The 15,441-nt window shown below is 35.0% G+C and overlaps 1 protein-coding gene across 1 annotated transcript; it reads right to left on the reverse strand.

Annotated features, from left to right (window-relative positions):
- Positions 1 to 7,791: 7,791 nt before the first annotated feature.
- On the reverse strand, positions 7,792 to 8,727 carry LOC100619599 (olfactory receptor 4S2-like). The gene has a single exon (XM_007480115.1). It carries the CDS (start codon positions 8,725 to 8,727, stop codon positions 7,792 to 7,794), a length of 936 nt encoding a protein of 311 aa, XP_007480177.1.
- Between the last annotated feature and the right edge of the window lie 6,714 nt (positions 8,728 to 15,441).

A 15,441-nucleotide genomic window follows, 5' to 3' on the forward strand; every position in this document is an offset into this window, starting at 1 on the left:
AAAGATCCCAGCTTTTGGGACAAAAATCCACTATTTCATAAAAACTGCTGGGAAAATTGGAGGACAGTGTGGGAAAGATTAGGTTTAGATCAACACCTCACAGCCTACACCAAGATAAATTCAAAATGGGTGATTGACTTGAACATAAAGAAGGAAACTATAAGAAAATTAGGCGAACACAGAATAGTATACATGTCAGACCTTTGGGAAGGGAAATACTTCAAAACCAAGCAAGAGTTAGAAAGAGTTACAAAATGCAAAATAAATAATCTGGATTACATCAAATTAAAAAGTTTTTGTACAAACAAAACCAATGTAACCAAAATCAGAAGGGTAGCAACAAATTGGGAAACAATCTTCATAAAAACCTCTGACAAAGGTTTAATTACTCAAATTTATAAAGAACTAAATCAATTGTACAAAAAATCAAGCCATTCTCCAATTGACAAATGGGCAAGGGACATGAACAGGCAGTTCTCAGCCAAAGAAATCAAAACTATTAATAAGCACATGAAAAAGTGCTCTACATCTCTTATAATCAGAGAGATGCAAATCAAAACAACTCTGAGGTATCACCTCACACCTAGCAGATTGGCTAACATGACAGCTATGGAAAGTAATGAATGCTGGAGGGGATGTGGCAAAGTGGGGACATTAATTCATTGCTGGTGGAGTTGTGAATTGATCCAACCATTCTGGAGGGCAATTCGGAACTATGCCCAAAGGGCAATAAAAGAATGTCTGCCCTTTGATCCAGCCATAGCACTGCTGGGCTTGTACCCCAAAGAGATAATGGACAAAAAGACTTGTAAATGAATATTCATAGCTGTGCTCTTTGTGGTGGCCAAAAATTGGAAAATGAGGGGATGCCCTTCAATTGGAGAATGGCTGAACAAATTGTGGTATATGTTGGTGATGGAATACTATTGTGCTAAAAGGAATAATAAAGTAGAGGAATTCCATGGAGACTGGAACAACCTCCAGGAAGTGATGCAGAGTGAGAGGAGCAGAACCAGGAAAACATTGTACACAGATGCTGACACATTGTGGTACAATCGAAGGTGATGGACTTCTCCATTAGTATCAATGCAATTTCCCTGAACAATCTGCAGGGATCTAAAAAAAAATACTACCCACAAGCAGAGGATAAACTGTGGGAGTAAAAACACCAATGAAAAGCAACTGCTTGACTACAGGGTTGGAGGAGATAAGACTGAGGAGAGACTCTAAATGAACACTATAATGCAAATTCCAACAACAGGGAAATGGGTTCGAGTCAAGAACACATGTGATAACCAGTGGAATCATGCGTCGGCTATGGGAGAGGGAAAGGCGAGGGGGGCGGGGGGAGGAAAAGAAAATGATCTTTGTTTCCAGTGAATAATGTATGAAAACGACCAAATAAAATAATGTTTAAAAAAATAAAAGAAAATAAAAGAAAAAGAAAAAAATGCTAGTTGTAGCAAAAAGACAAGGGGGAAATTGAAGGAATTAGAATAGGCAATGGGGAAACAAAACTATTACTCAGCTGGTAATAGGATAGTTTATTTGGAAAGAATTCAAGTTTATCTCTATAAGAGATAATGTTTGCTCTTGGTCTTAGATATTACTTATTTTATGAAAAGTTCAATTGATTCCTTTGATTTCCATAGGAATTTTTTTTCTTTTAATAATGTTCTTTATTTTTGTTCTGAATTTCTCAAGTATCAAATAAAACAAGCATTTCCACACATAAAGCAAAACAGAAAAAAACTTGTACAAAAAAATTAATGTCCATTATGTACAACTTGCTTTTCTTAAGCACATAAGAAATTTATTATGTAACTTTGAAAATTATCCTGCTTTTCTATGTTTCTTTTTGGCCCTTTTTCCTTTTACTTCCATGCATTAAAAAAAGGTTTCTTTTTTCAGCCTCTTCTTCACCTCTCCACACAGTAGAAGGCATCATTCAGCAAACAGTTAAATATTTGTAGATTATGTCTTTTGTGTAGTTCATTATCCAGAGGTGAATGTTCACAAGTTATTCTTAAAATTGAATGTGTGGCTGTATTCATTTCACTCTTCATTATTTCATGTAGTTCTTTCCAAGTTTTTTTTAACTTAATCTGCTCATTATTTCTTATGGTGCAGTGATATTCCATCACAATCATATACCACATTCTGTTCTTCTATTCCCAAATGGTGTACATCCCCTCAATTTCTAGTTCTTTGCCATCACAAGGAGAACTGATATAAATATTTTGGGATATACAGATTATTTTCCTTTCCCCCTTATCTCCTTGAAAAATAGACCTAGAAATGGTATTTTTTTTTGAGAGTAGGCACAGTATTGTAGCTCTCTGTGCATAATTCTAAGTTGTTCTCCAAAATGGTTGGATCGGTTCACAGTTCCACCTTTGGTCTATGTATCCCCACTTTTCCACATCCCCTCCAACATTTGTTATCTTGTCCTTTTCTCATTTTAGCTAATATGATAGATATTGGATGATACTTCAGAATTGTTTTGATTTGAATTTCCCTAGTTACTAGTGATTTAGAGCATTTTTTTCATATATTAATGTATGACTTTGATTTCTTGATCAAAAAAACTATCTGTTCATATATTTTGCACATTTATCAACTGGGAGATGGCTCTTAAAATCCCATAAATCTGAAAAAGTTCTCTATATATTTTAGATATGAGAACTCTATCTAAGAACATGTTTATGAAAATGTTCCTCTAATTTTCTGATTTCCTTCTAATCTTGGTAAGATTTGTTTTATTTGTACAAAACTTTTCAATTTAATGACTTTTCATTTAATAATGAAAATTATCTATTTTAAATCTCAGTGTTCTACATCTCATTTGCTCATAAATTTTTCTCCTATTCATGAATCTGATAGGTAATATTCCCTATTCCTTTAATTTCCATATGATATCGCTTTTTATATCTATATCACATATATATTTTGATTGGATCTAAATGAATGATGGAAAATATTACCAAACTACTTTACAGCTATCCCAGCAATTTTTACCAAATACTGAGTTCTTCTTCCAATAATCTGAATCTATATGTTTATCAAATAAAAAGTGACTATAATCTTTTACTACTGTTTGTTTTATGTCTGTTCTGTTCCAATGATCTGCCTTTTATTTCTTAGCTAGTACTAGATAGTTTTTTATTTTGTTTGTTTTCGTTTTTAAAATCCTACCTTTTGTCTTGGAATCAATACCATGTATTGGTTCCAAGGCAGAAGAGTAGTAAGGGTGAGGCAATAGGGGTTAAGTGATTTGCCCAGGGTCACACACCTAAGAAGTGTCTGCATCCACATTTGAACCCAGGACCACCTGTCTCTGGGTCTGACTCTCAATCCACTGAGCCACCTAGTTGCCCCCTACCAGATGACTTTTATGCTTTATAATACAGTTTACAATCCAGTAATGCTAGAACTCCTTCCTTTTCTATTAATTCTTTTGATCTTTTACCCTTCCAAATGAATTTTATTATTTATTTTAGTGGAGTAAGATAATTTTTTGGAAATTTGATTAGGATGGAATTGGATAAATATATTAGCTTGGATAAGATGGCCATTTTAATTATATTGGCTTTGCCTATCCATGAACAACTAATATTTTTCTAATTATGTAGATCTATTTGTTTTAAAAGTGTTTTATAATTAAATCTAGATAGTTCCTGGATTTGTTTTAGTCAGGTATATAACCAGTTATTTTATTCTGTCTGATGTTATATTAAATGGAGCATCTTTTTCCTAGTTCTACTTGTAGGACTTTATAAGTAACACATAAGAATACTAATGATTTATGTAATTATGTTATATATTATGCTATTTTAATAAAATTATTTTTAGTTTCAACTGATTCTGATTCCATTAACTTCTTTTACTTCTATTGCTAATGATAGCATTTCTAATACTTTGTTAAATAATATTGGCGATAATGAATATCCTTCTTTCATTCCTGATCATATTGGGAAGACTTCTAGCTTATCCCCATTAAAAATAACACTTACTGATAGTTTTAGGTAGATGTTTTGTATCATTTTAAGAAAAAATTCATTTATACCTTTTCCTTCCAGTGTTTTTTCATAGGAATTAATGCTTATTTTATCAAATGCTTTTTCTGCATCTGTTGATATAAGCATATGGATTGTATTGCTTTTTTATTGATGTAATAAATCATATTGATAGTTTTCTTTTTATTAAATCATCTCTGTATTCCCAACGTAAATCTCGTTTGGTCACAATGGATAATCTTTGTGATGTAGTTTTGTCTACTTAGCTAGTATTTTGTAAGGATTTTTATACTCATTCATTAATGAAATCATAATTTTCTTTCTCTGTTATTATTCATCCAGGTTTAGGTATCAGTGCCATGTTTGTTTCATAAAAAACATTTAGTAAAACTCATTATTTAAAATAACTTATTATTGAAATTATTTCATTTATGCACCCATCTTTTCCTTATTCTTTTATTTAAAAAGATCATTTTTGTCTGTTCAGCTTCTTTTTATAAAATAGGTATATTTAGATATTATACATTAATGCTAATATTAATACTCTTGAAGGAATAGGTGTTTGAGAACTACTTTATTAAGATGATATCCTAAAAGTTAAAAAAAATTCTCTTTACAGAAACATTAATCCAAATGTCAAGAAATGTGCAGATCATGGAGCTATAGGCTCTTGGGGAAATATAGTTTGGTTAAATCATGGTCCCTGCACTTATCAAACATCGTGTTTTAAAAGGGAAATTACTCAAACACTCACAAATATAATACACAAGATTACATGAAAGGAGAAGAGTTATATGTTAGGCCAGCAGGGAAAGGTCATTAATAGCAGGGATGATCCATTTGAGGCTTTGAGAAAGTACAAGAATTTGAATTTAGTTTTAAAGAAAAAGAAGGCATCTATTAGGCAAAGTGGAATGGGGAAGAAATTTCATTCCTAAGGAACAATTTAAGTAAAAGTAAGAAGGCAAGCACAGAGCAGAATGTGTTCAGGGCAGGAGAAGGAAATAGAGCAATAACTCACAGAAGCTATACCCTAAAGTATGTGGAGGGGAGTAACAGAAGATTAAGTTGGAAAGGCATAAAATGGAGATTGTGGAAAGGTTTGAATGAAAGGCTAAACTTTACTAAGTAGGCAATAAGGAACTGGAGAAGCATTCTTAGCAGAAGGGTGACATAACCAGAAAGACAATTCTTGTCTACATATATAGTCCCCATCTATTCTATTGGAATGCTCAGTTCTTCCTTTTCTCAATCTTTCCCTCCCTCCTTTCCTATCCTTTTCTCCCTTCTCTTCTCTTCTCTTCTCTTCTCTTCTCTTCTCTTCTCTTCTCTTCTCTTCTCTTCTCTTCTCTTCTCTTCTCTTCTCTTCTCTTCTCTTCTCTTCTCTTCTCTTCTCTTCTCTTCTCTTCTCTTCTCTTCTCTTCTCTTCTCTTCTCTTCTCTTCTCTTCTCTTCTCTTCTCTTCTCTTCTCTTCTCTTCTCTTCTCTTTTCCTCATACTCTTACTCCTAGTCCAGTCCCCAGGTGGTGATCCAAAGTCTAGAAACAAACTCAGGAGAAGGTAACCTGAGGCTGAAAGGCTTAAGTATGGATTCTATACTGTAGTGTATTTTATAGGTTGTCAATTTAAATATTTTAAGCTTTGCAATAAATTGATTTGATGAAAAAAAAATTAAAGTAAAGAACTGAGCATTCCAACAGCAGAGGAGTAATAAAAATAGAAATGATATCTTGGTATAAGAATTTTTTTCCCTAGCAAGAACATGGAAGATAGACTGGAAAAAAAAAAAGAGAGTGGAGGCAAGATGACATATAAGGGAGGCTATTTCAACAGTCCAGGTTGGCAATAATGAAGGCTAGTTCTGGGGCATTTCTAATAAGAATAGAGATCAATTGTTTATCATCTTGACTGAGTGAACAGCATGATATAATTCTAAAGCAGTAGATCTGGAATCAAGAAAATGTCACTTCCAATATGACCTCCGACCCTGGGCAAGTTACTTATCCTCAATTTATCTAAATTCCCTCGTCTGTAAACTGGGAATTATAATAACACCTACCTCTCACAATTGCTGAGAGGATAAAATTAAATAATATTTATTAGACACTTTGTAAATATTAAAGAGATATGTTAACTGTTATTTAGTATTATTAGTAATAGAGATGCTTGAGAGCTAAATTTGAGTCTCAAAAGAATGGGACTCCAATTCTGCCTTACATACTTTTTAGCTAGGGACAGGCCATTTAACATCTCTCAAGCTCAATTTACTCATTTGCAAAATGGAGATGATAATAAGGGTATCTGCTTCACAGTGGATATTCATAGCACATAATGATAATGCACATTCATAGCACAAATGAGATAATGTAGATATAAAGAGCTTTGCAAACAGATTCATTTTGTTTAACAGCAAAAAATAATTTTTGTTTAAAATCCTTCCAAAATATAAGTACTTTTTCTAGACTTTAGAAATTCAAATGTAAAAATTTGTATTTTATTTTAACCATTTCAGGGAGGTAAAGATCATCTAATACACAAATACAGTAAAATAAGCAAGGGCTACAAGAGCATCAAGTTGTTAGGATAACAGGAAACATGCTAGTTGTAAATCTTCTCAATCTCTAAAGTATTCCTTTCAAATATCATATGCATGAAGTTCAATTAAATAATAGTTTCTCTTTCTTCCCCCTTTTCACTTCCTTCTACTAGAGTCATTGTGGCATAGTAGAAAGATGATTAGATTCTTATCTCACCCCTGAAATTTACTAACTCTGTGACCTTGGGCCAAGTCACTTAACCTTTCAGGGCCTCAATTTCCTTTTCTGTGAAATAGGGGTAATAATAATATCTATACTACATAACTGGTGGGGTAGCCTTGGGAATCAAAAGGTAATTTATGTAAACTATTATAAATGTCAAATTTTATTTTGTTCTCTTCTATAAGTTTAAATTAGAGAATCCCTAATGCTCAGTTGCTTTTGTCCTTTCACCACCATGCCCAAAAAGATAAAGCTAGCTTCATTATAAGATTTATTTTCTTATTAATCACTTAATAGTGATATTCAGAAGTGAAAGGTAATCCACTTCTTGGTAGACCATGGATGACCCTTCACTGGAGGTATTCAAGTAGAAGCCAAATGACTCTTGAGGATGATAGAAAGATGACTACATGTGGACTAAAAAAGGGTTAGGGGGAGTTAAACTAAAGGACCTCTGGGATCCCTTTGGACACTAAGATCCTGTGGTTCTGAAATTCAGAGCCTAGATGCCCACTGACCTACAATATTGTCAATAGAATTCTTCTTTAATTTTTGGATTGGAATAGATGATTTCTGAAGTCATTTCCAACCCCGAGATCCAGTGATTCAATACCACTTTGATGTGGACAAAGTTTTTCTCCCCTAAGTCTTAATTTCTTCATCTATAAAGTAAAATCAGACTAGAAGATCTCTAAAACTGCTTAAGCTATGATTCTAAAATCTTTTCTCTATGTCTCTGAAGCAATGATTCCCAGAAATGTATCATTATCAGTGAAATCAGAGAAAAATATAAATCCCAGGGAGGTAATAATTCTTGGGGTTTACTATCTTATTTCTGATTCCTCAAAACACAACTATCCATGCTTGATAGAAAAGAAGCATTTTAGATAATTAAATTTGCCCTTAGAGTATAGTTATTTTCTAGAAATATTAAACCCAATAGATTCATCCCATTATGGAATGTTTTGACCTCTGGGTGTCCCCAATGGTTTTATGTTTCTTTGATTTTGATTTATTTCAACCTTTCTTTTCTTCCCCCAAAACCCTATGCCTCCAAAAGTGTTTCACAGCATTCTTTACATCCTCATTCCTCAGAGTGTAGATGAGGGGATTTAGCATTGGAGTGATAGTGGTATAGAACACAGAGACTGCCTTGTCTAGTGGGAAGGTAGTAGATGGACGAAGGTAGATAAAGATACATGGGACAAAAAAGAAGGTCACCACTGTCAAGTGAGAGCCACAGGTGGAGAGAGCCTTTTTACGGCTCTCTGAAGAGCGCTTCCGGAGGCTCAGTAGGATAACTATATAAGAGGCTAGTAAAATGAGGAAGCAACCCAAGGAGATGAGACCACTATTGGCGACTACTAACAGGTTCACTAAGGAAGTATCTGCACAGGCAAGTTTGAGGACAGGATGAACATCGCAGAAATAATGGTCAATGACTCGAGCACTACAGTAGGGAAGCTGGAAAGTCAGAAGGGTCTGCACAAATGAGTGTCCCAGGGCACCTGCCCAAGACAAGAAGGCTAGCATAGCACAAGTGTTGGCACTCATGATGGTGCTATAGCGTAGCGGCTGGCAGATGGCAGCATAGCGGTCAAATGCCATTACTGTCAGAACAAAAATCTCAGCACATCCAAAGAAGTGGAAAGTAAACATTTGTGTAACACAGCCCCAATATGAGATGGTCTTGTCCTCTGAGATGAAGTCTGCAATCATCTTAGGGGCTGTGGCTGAGGAGTAGGCAATGTCCACAAAGGAGAGGTTACTTAAGAAAAAATACATGGGACTATGGAGCTTAGACTCAAAGCATACTGTGAATAGGATCAGTAGGTTCCCCACTATAATCACAGTATAGAAGAGGAGGAACAGGAAGAAGAACATCAGCTGCAACTTGGGATCCTGGGACAGCCCTAGGAATAAAAACTCAGTGATGTTGTTGGCTACTTCCATTGGGACCCAGGTAGAAAAACTCCAACTACCTGTGGAGATTCATAAAATGTCACAGACAAAGTAAGCATTATTGAAAACAACCAAACTGACAACATATTCAAATATAAATGCTTAAGTAATGTTGAGTATTTCATGGAAATTGAAAGAAACAGATCCAGAGCAGTGTAAAGAATCATTCTTACAATTTGCTTAAAAATTAAAGCTGAATAAAAGTAAAAGGTGCTTTGGGAGGAAATATCCCAACCCCCCTTCAATGGGGGGTTCAATGATGGTGAGGATCAAATGAAATAATGTATGTAATGCAGTTTGTGAACCTTAAAATGCTAAATAAATGTTCGCTGATATTACAAACCCAGGTCATTCATCTAAGTCTTTAAGGCCTTTCCAAATTCTAAATGTTGAAAGAGAGACACAGAGACACAGAGAGAGACATACAGAGAGATAGACAGACAGAGGGAGAGAGACAGACAGAGACAGAGAGAGACAAAGAGAGGGAGAGAGACAGACAGAGAGAGACAGAGAGAGACACAGACAGACAGACAGAGGGAGAGAGACAGGGAGAGAGAGACAGAGACAGAGAGAGACAGATAGACAGACAGGCAGATAAACAGAGCCATAGACAGAGAGGGAGAGAGAGACAGAGAGACAGATAGACAAAGAGAAAGAGGGAGGGGCAGGGGAGAGGGAGAGGAAGAGGAAGAGGGAGAGGGAGACTGAGTGTTTTGGGGAAATACTAAAAACTAGGAATCAAAAATGTTCTGTCTAGACTCTAGATCAATGATGGCAAACCTATGGAATGGGTTCCAAAGATGCCAGGCAGAGCACTCTTTGTGGGCACATGGGCCTTCCCCCTCATTCCTCCCCCAGAATTCATTGCTAGAAAGGTAGAGGGACTCAAGTGGAGCTGTTCCCCTCCCCCTCTCCACCATACCTAGTGGCATTTTTTCACATCCCCCATCCCTCTGCCCAGAAGCCCAATGAGAGAGCACAGAGGGTAAGGTGGGAGGCTCACAGGTGGCAGAGCTGGAGGGGAGTGAAGTGGTCAGGCCAGTCCCCTCTGTCTCTACACTTGGGCCTCTTATCACCTGCTCCTCTGGCTAGCAGCCCAATGGGAGTTCTTCCTCCCTCCCCTGTCTGGTGTAAGGGGGGTGTGGAGCTAGGCACTCAGTCTCTAAAAGGTCTACCATCACTGTTCTAGATTGTGATTAGTGGAATCAGGAAGGGGAAAGAGAAATGGAAAAGAGAAAAAGCATTTATTAAGCATATACTATGTACAGGGCATTCAGCTTGACATATATTAGATATTAAGTGTTTCACAAATATTATCTAATTTAATCCTCACAACATCCCTTAAGATAGATGTTCTTGTAATCTTCATTTTATAGTTGTCCATCTTTCATTTGTTAAGAGGTTCGATGAAATCATCAGGTTATGTCTTGACTTGTGTAATATTTGAAGAAACAGAGGGTGACAGAACTAAAAAGACTTGACTAGGATCACACAGTTAGTTTGTAAGGCCAAATTCAAATTCAAGTCTTTCTTACTCCAAATACAGCTTTCTCTATCTACTGGAGATCACTCACCAGGTGAGAACAATCCAGCTTCCCTACTTTTGAATAAAATAATGGGATCATAGAGTTAGAGCTAGAAAAGACTTCAGAGTCTATCTAGCCCAATTTCTTCATTTTACAACTGAGGAAACTGAAGCCCAGGGAGGTTAAGAAAGTTGTTCAAGGTCACACAAGTTGTTCACTTCAGAGGCAAGATTTGAACCCCTGGTTCTTTAATTATAGGAGTAGTGTTCTTTTCACTGTACTAAATTGAGAATGGCAAAAATTTTAAAGGCTAAAATGTAACCAATACAAAAAAGCTAAATTACACATTTTTGCATATTTTTGTTAAGAATAATATTTTTTAATTTCACAACAAACCTCAAGAATTAACTTAATTGAAGTGATAAGGAGCTAGCTGAACAATATAAACTAGAAGAATTTGGAAAACCAAAAATCTTATTTAGAGTAACTATAAAATAAACTATAAAGAACACAGATATAATTCCATATTAGATATGGAGTAAAGGCTCAGCATTCATAAGCTGGAGGAATGAGGAATCTCTCATAAAAGTAGAAGCAGGAATTAGAAGCAAGACATTAAGGAAAGTACAAGTCTTTCCTCACCCAGTCAACTCATTTAGCTCCTTGGAAGGAATAGAAAAATTAAGGATAGAAAGATATATTGATCTTTCCAAGCAATACATTGATCCACCTTTATGTATACAGGTATGTATATGTGTATATGTGTGTATAACATATATGTATAAATAGTTGGCATTTCATTAAAATAAGCAGTTTGAATAGTGCTCAGGATTTCCTCTCCCCTAAGCAGACCAGAAAGTACTAAACTTCCTAAAATTTGTTTTAAAAATTCACCTATTCCAGAAATAATTTCCAAACATCATGATCTCTATTAACAAATACTTCCTTTCCATTATCCATTTCAAAATGACCACTTGATTTCCAAAGTCATTACCCAAATTTGCTTCAATGCCACCACTTCTTTACTTGTATGATCTGTTAAAAAGGTATCTTCTTGGTACAGCTGGGTGGCTCAGTGAATAGAGAGCCAGGCTTAGAGATAGTACAGTCCTGGGTTCAAATATGACCTCAGACATTTCCCAACTGTATGACCTTGGGCAAATCATTTAACCCCAGTTGCCTAGCCCTCGTGGTTCTAAATGCCTTAAAAAGATGCTTAGTATTGTTTTTTAGAAGTTAAGGGTTTTAAAAAAGAGAAGTCCTGGTTGACAGAAGCCTGTTGAGAGAAAAACTTCTTGGCCAGACTGCTTCAGAATCTAATTAGCAAGTCTATTGCCCTCTTTTGACCTTCTTGCTCTTGCCAAGACCTTGGAAGCCAGAGTCCACCCTCTCCTCCATTTTGCTGAAGAAGAAACTGAGGCACAGGTAGAAATAAGCAAATAGTGTCTTACACACCATTTCTTCAACTGTAGCATGGTAATAATAATAGTACCTGCCTCTCTCAAGGTTGTTGTGAGGTTCAAATGAAATAATATTTGTAAAGCAAATAGGTTGTAGTGCCTAAGGACTATGGGTTCTATCTGATTAAGTAAATTGGTAAGGTAGTCTAAGGTACTAAATAAAATGCATATATTTGAAAAGGACAGTACTATAAAGGAGTATGATAGACCTATCTCTAACACAGACTGTCCATTGCCACTCTGCTCAAGTTGGTTAAGCTCTATTTTGGTGTCAACTATAAATGCAAATAGATCCCTACTGGGCTGCATATTGACTTTGTTGTTGTTCAGTCATTCAGTCCTATCCAACTCTTTGTGACCTCAAAGACAATGGCATGCCAGGTTCTTCTTTTCCCCATTACCTCTCAAAGTCTGTCTAAGCTCATTGCTTCTATGACATTATCCATCTCAACCTCTACCAGCCCCCTTTTCCTTTTGCCTTCAATCTTTCCCAACATCAGGGTCCTTTCCAGTGAGTCCTGTCTTCTCATTATGTGGCCAAAGTATTTAAGTTTCAGGTTCAGTATTTGTTCTTCCTGTGAATATTTTGAATTAATTTAAGTATTGACTGAGGTGATCTCCAGTAAAGGCATATAGATTTAGGAAACCCCAAATTAGAAATATCTATGTTGTATTTTGTTTTTATTTGTTTTGTTAAACATTTTCCTAATATTTTTTAAATTTGGTTTGATGTTGAAGGAGCTTTCCCCACCTGCTTCTAGCAGAGAACTGGGAGCCTGACAGCTCTTCTAGTCTCTCTAAGACTCCAAGTTGCAAAGATGGTCCTGATCCATACTAGTAAATTTCCTCATCCAGGTATTCCTATACCAGTGAAATCACAGGTCTAATAACTATATCCTAACTTTGTACATTCATTAAATGAAAAGATTATTCATTTTTCATCACCAAATTTCCAGCAAAAAATAGAACTATTTTATAAGCTTTTTATAAGAAACTAATAGAGCATAGCAATAGAATAAAGGTGGATAACTAAATGTCCACTCATAGTCCTGATCACAGAATTTTAACACTGGACAAAATGTTGGTGCTGATCCTGTTCAACTCCTTTGCTTATAAGTGAAGAAATTGAGACTCAGAAAAGATAGACATAAAACAATTACATAGAAAAGTATGAAAGCATGTATTCAAAAATATGCCTGAGATAACATACTACAATTATCTATATGCTAATTGCCATTACAGATCACCTCAAAATAAAAGTTTAAAAATATTAATTATATCACATTATATTATTGCATAGAAGGAAGAAGCACAGAGTCACTAAATTCATTATAAGAGCACAAATAGGTCCAGCAGCAGAAAAATTTCCCTAATCATCAAAAGGTAATAAAAATACTAATATAATCAACTGATTTCAAAATCATCTTTATATTTTTATGTATTCCTTGACCAATTTCATCAAAATGATAATTTGACCTGAACAGTAGATACTTAATAAATACTTATTGACTTAATTGATTGTGTTTGGAGATCTCAAATCTCCAGATCTAAAAAATCCCCTTTGGTCTAATCAGGAATAATACAAGGTAAGTTTATTGGAAGGAACACTGAATTTGGAAACAACACAAATTTGAGTACTTCTTCAGCTATTTATTGCGTATGTGACCTTGTATAATACACAAATCTCTGTGAGTCTAAGTTTTGCCATCTGTAAAATAGGGAAAATAATATTTGAACTATTTGCCTTACAGAATCCTTATGAACAAATCACTTTCTAAACCTTAAAATATCATATAAGTGTGAACTATCTTAAGTCTTTTTGTGAGTTGAACTTTAATATCCAAGATTCCAGATGTAGGTAGTCTTCAGAATGTATCTTAAAGAAGGTAACTACTTCCTCCCACCAAATGACAGAGATATGACTTGATCTCTCTTTAAATATTTTGCTTTATCAATAAAATGCCCCCTCAATGCACTCTGTGTCCTGCACTGCTTTACTTGAATTAAATGCACAATGAAGCTGTGCTTTGTCACTAAACAGAATAGAAGCCAGCCTCCTCAGACTTCCTAATCCCATTTATTTTCATATTTATCTAATTTTGGGGTTGTCTTTTTATTGACTTAATTTCTCAGCCATTAGGCAGTGAATTTCTTTAATCAGATCAAACAACATGTTGTAACCACATATGATTAGCAAAGTTTCTTCTTAAGGGCTTAAACAAAGAGGCAAACAAATGTTTAGACATCTGCATTATCCCGTCAGAAGGATTCTCACATAGTTTGTCAACAATGAATCTTGTCTGAAAATACTTCAGCACTATAAATACAGATGGAAGATGTCTATCTTCTCAGGACATTGTGATTGGTGGGCCGAAAGGTAACAGACAACTAGAATTAGGAACAATTTGAGTAACTCACTAGTAAATGCAGTTCAAAAAATTCCCTTTAGGATTTCATAGAAACTCTTTATGGGTATAGACATTCTATCCCATCCTGCAGCTTAATAAAGCTTTTCTCTATTCCATGCAACTGCTATGGGAAAAAAATTAGCATTTGAAAGATTCTCTACTTATACTCCAGTAAAAGGAATATATATATATATATATATATATATATATATATATATATATAACCTTACATGAAATAAATCCATAATACTTCTTCATGCTTGACAATATTTTTGGCATAGTATCTTCTCTACGAGTACTTTCATTCCTTTAAGAAGTAAGTTTTGCCAAAGCCAGAAAAGGCCAAAACTACAGGCAACAGAACTCTTCCGACAAGAAATATGACTAATTAACAAGCCAGAAAATCTTAAGACAAAAATTTAGGAGGAGGGAAGACAGGACCGTAGCTCCTTGGCAGTTAAATATTAAAAAGCCTAAAGTAGAGATTATAAAGAAGAAAGTTAAGATGATCCTTTGGAAGATGTATACAGAGGACAATATGGTGAGACTGTGCAAGCTCCATCCACAGTCTCTTAGTATATGACCTCAGAGAAATGGAAGATGCTCCCCTACCCGCATACCTGAAAAGTTAAATAAACATACACATAATAGAGGGGTGAGGAAGGTAGCCATTTCTCTTCCTAGAGAACAATAGTGGGCTATGGAGAATGAATCCTCACACATTTTATTGAATAAAAATGGAATAAAATACATGTAAATATTTTTATTCTCTGTCCTGAGCACAAGTCAAAAGTGGCAGAGAAATTATCCTGCTTAACTTGATAAAGTTTGGCTATTTCTCAGATCCTATGAACAGTATACTTTCTCCTCCAAACACTCAATTCTAAAGCATTTGCCCATTTTACTTAACCCCAGGCATGCAAATGAGGGCCATATTGATCTAAATAGAAAAGTCTTCCTCAAATTTGGCTTCTTTAAAACTCAAATGTGGTCTCCAATTTAGTGTAAAAAAATTTTTTTTGTAGAACTGAATTTTTTTTTCCTTTTCCAAGAGAAAATTTTTAGTGAAAGGAGTGCTATATTTGAACCCATAATACCTTTAACATCTGGTTTAGATCCATAAAATATGAGCCTGGATCTGAATTATTTTGTTGCTGTAGGTTCAACAGAATAAAACATTGTTTTTGATCTTGGACAAATCTCTCAGCTTTTCTGAGCTTCAATTTCCTTAACGTGTAAAATGAGAGTATAAAAATAGCTCTGCTATTGACTATTGAGACTAGATAGGTCTAATATTCTATAATTATTGTA

The sequence above is a fragment of the Monodelphis domestica genome, chromosome 1 (genome assembly GCF_027887165.1).
Source record: "Monodelphis domestica isolate mMonDom1 chromosome 1, mMonDom1.pri, whole genome shotgun sequence".
In the NCBI taxonomy this organism is placed as follows: domain Eukaryota; kingdom Metazoa; phylum Chordata; class Mammalia; order Didelphimorphia; family Didelphidae; genus Monodelphis; species Monodelphis domestica.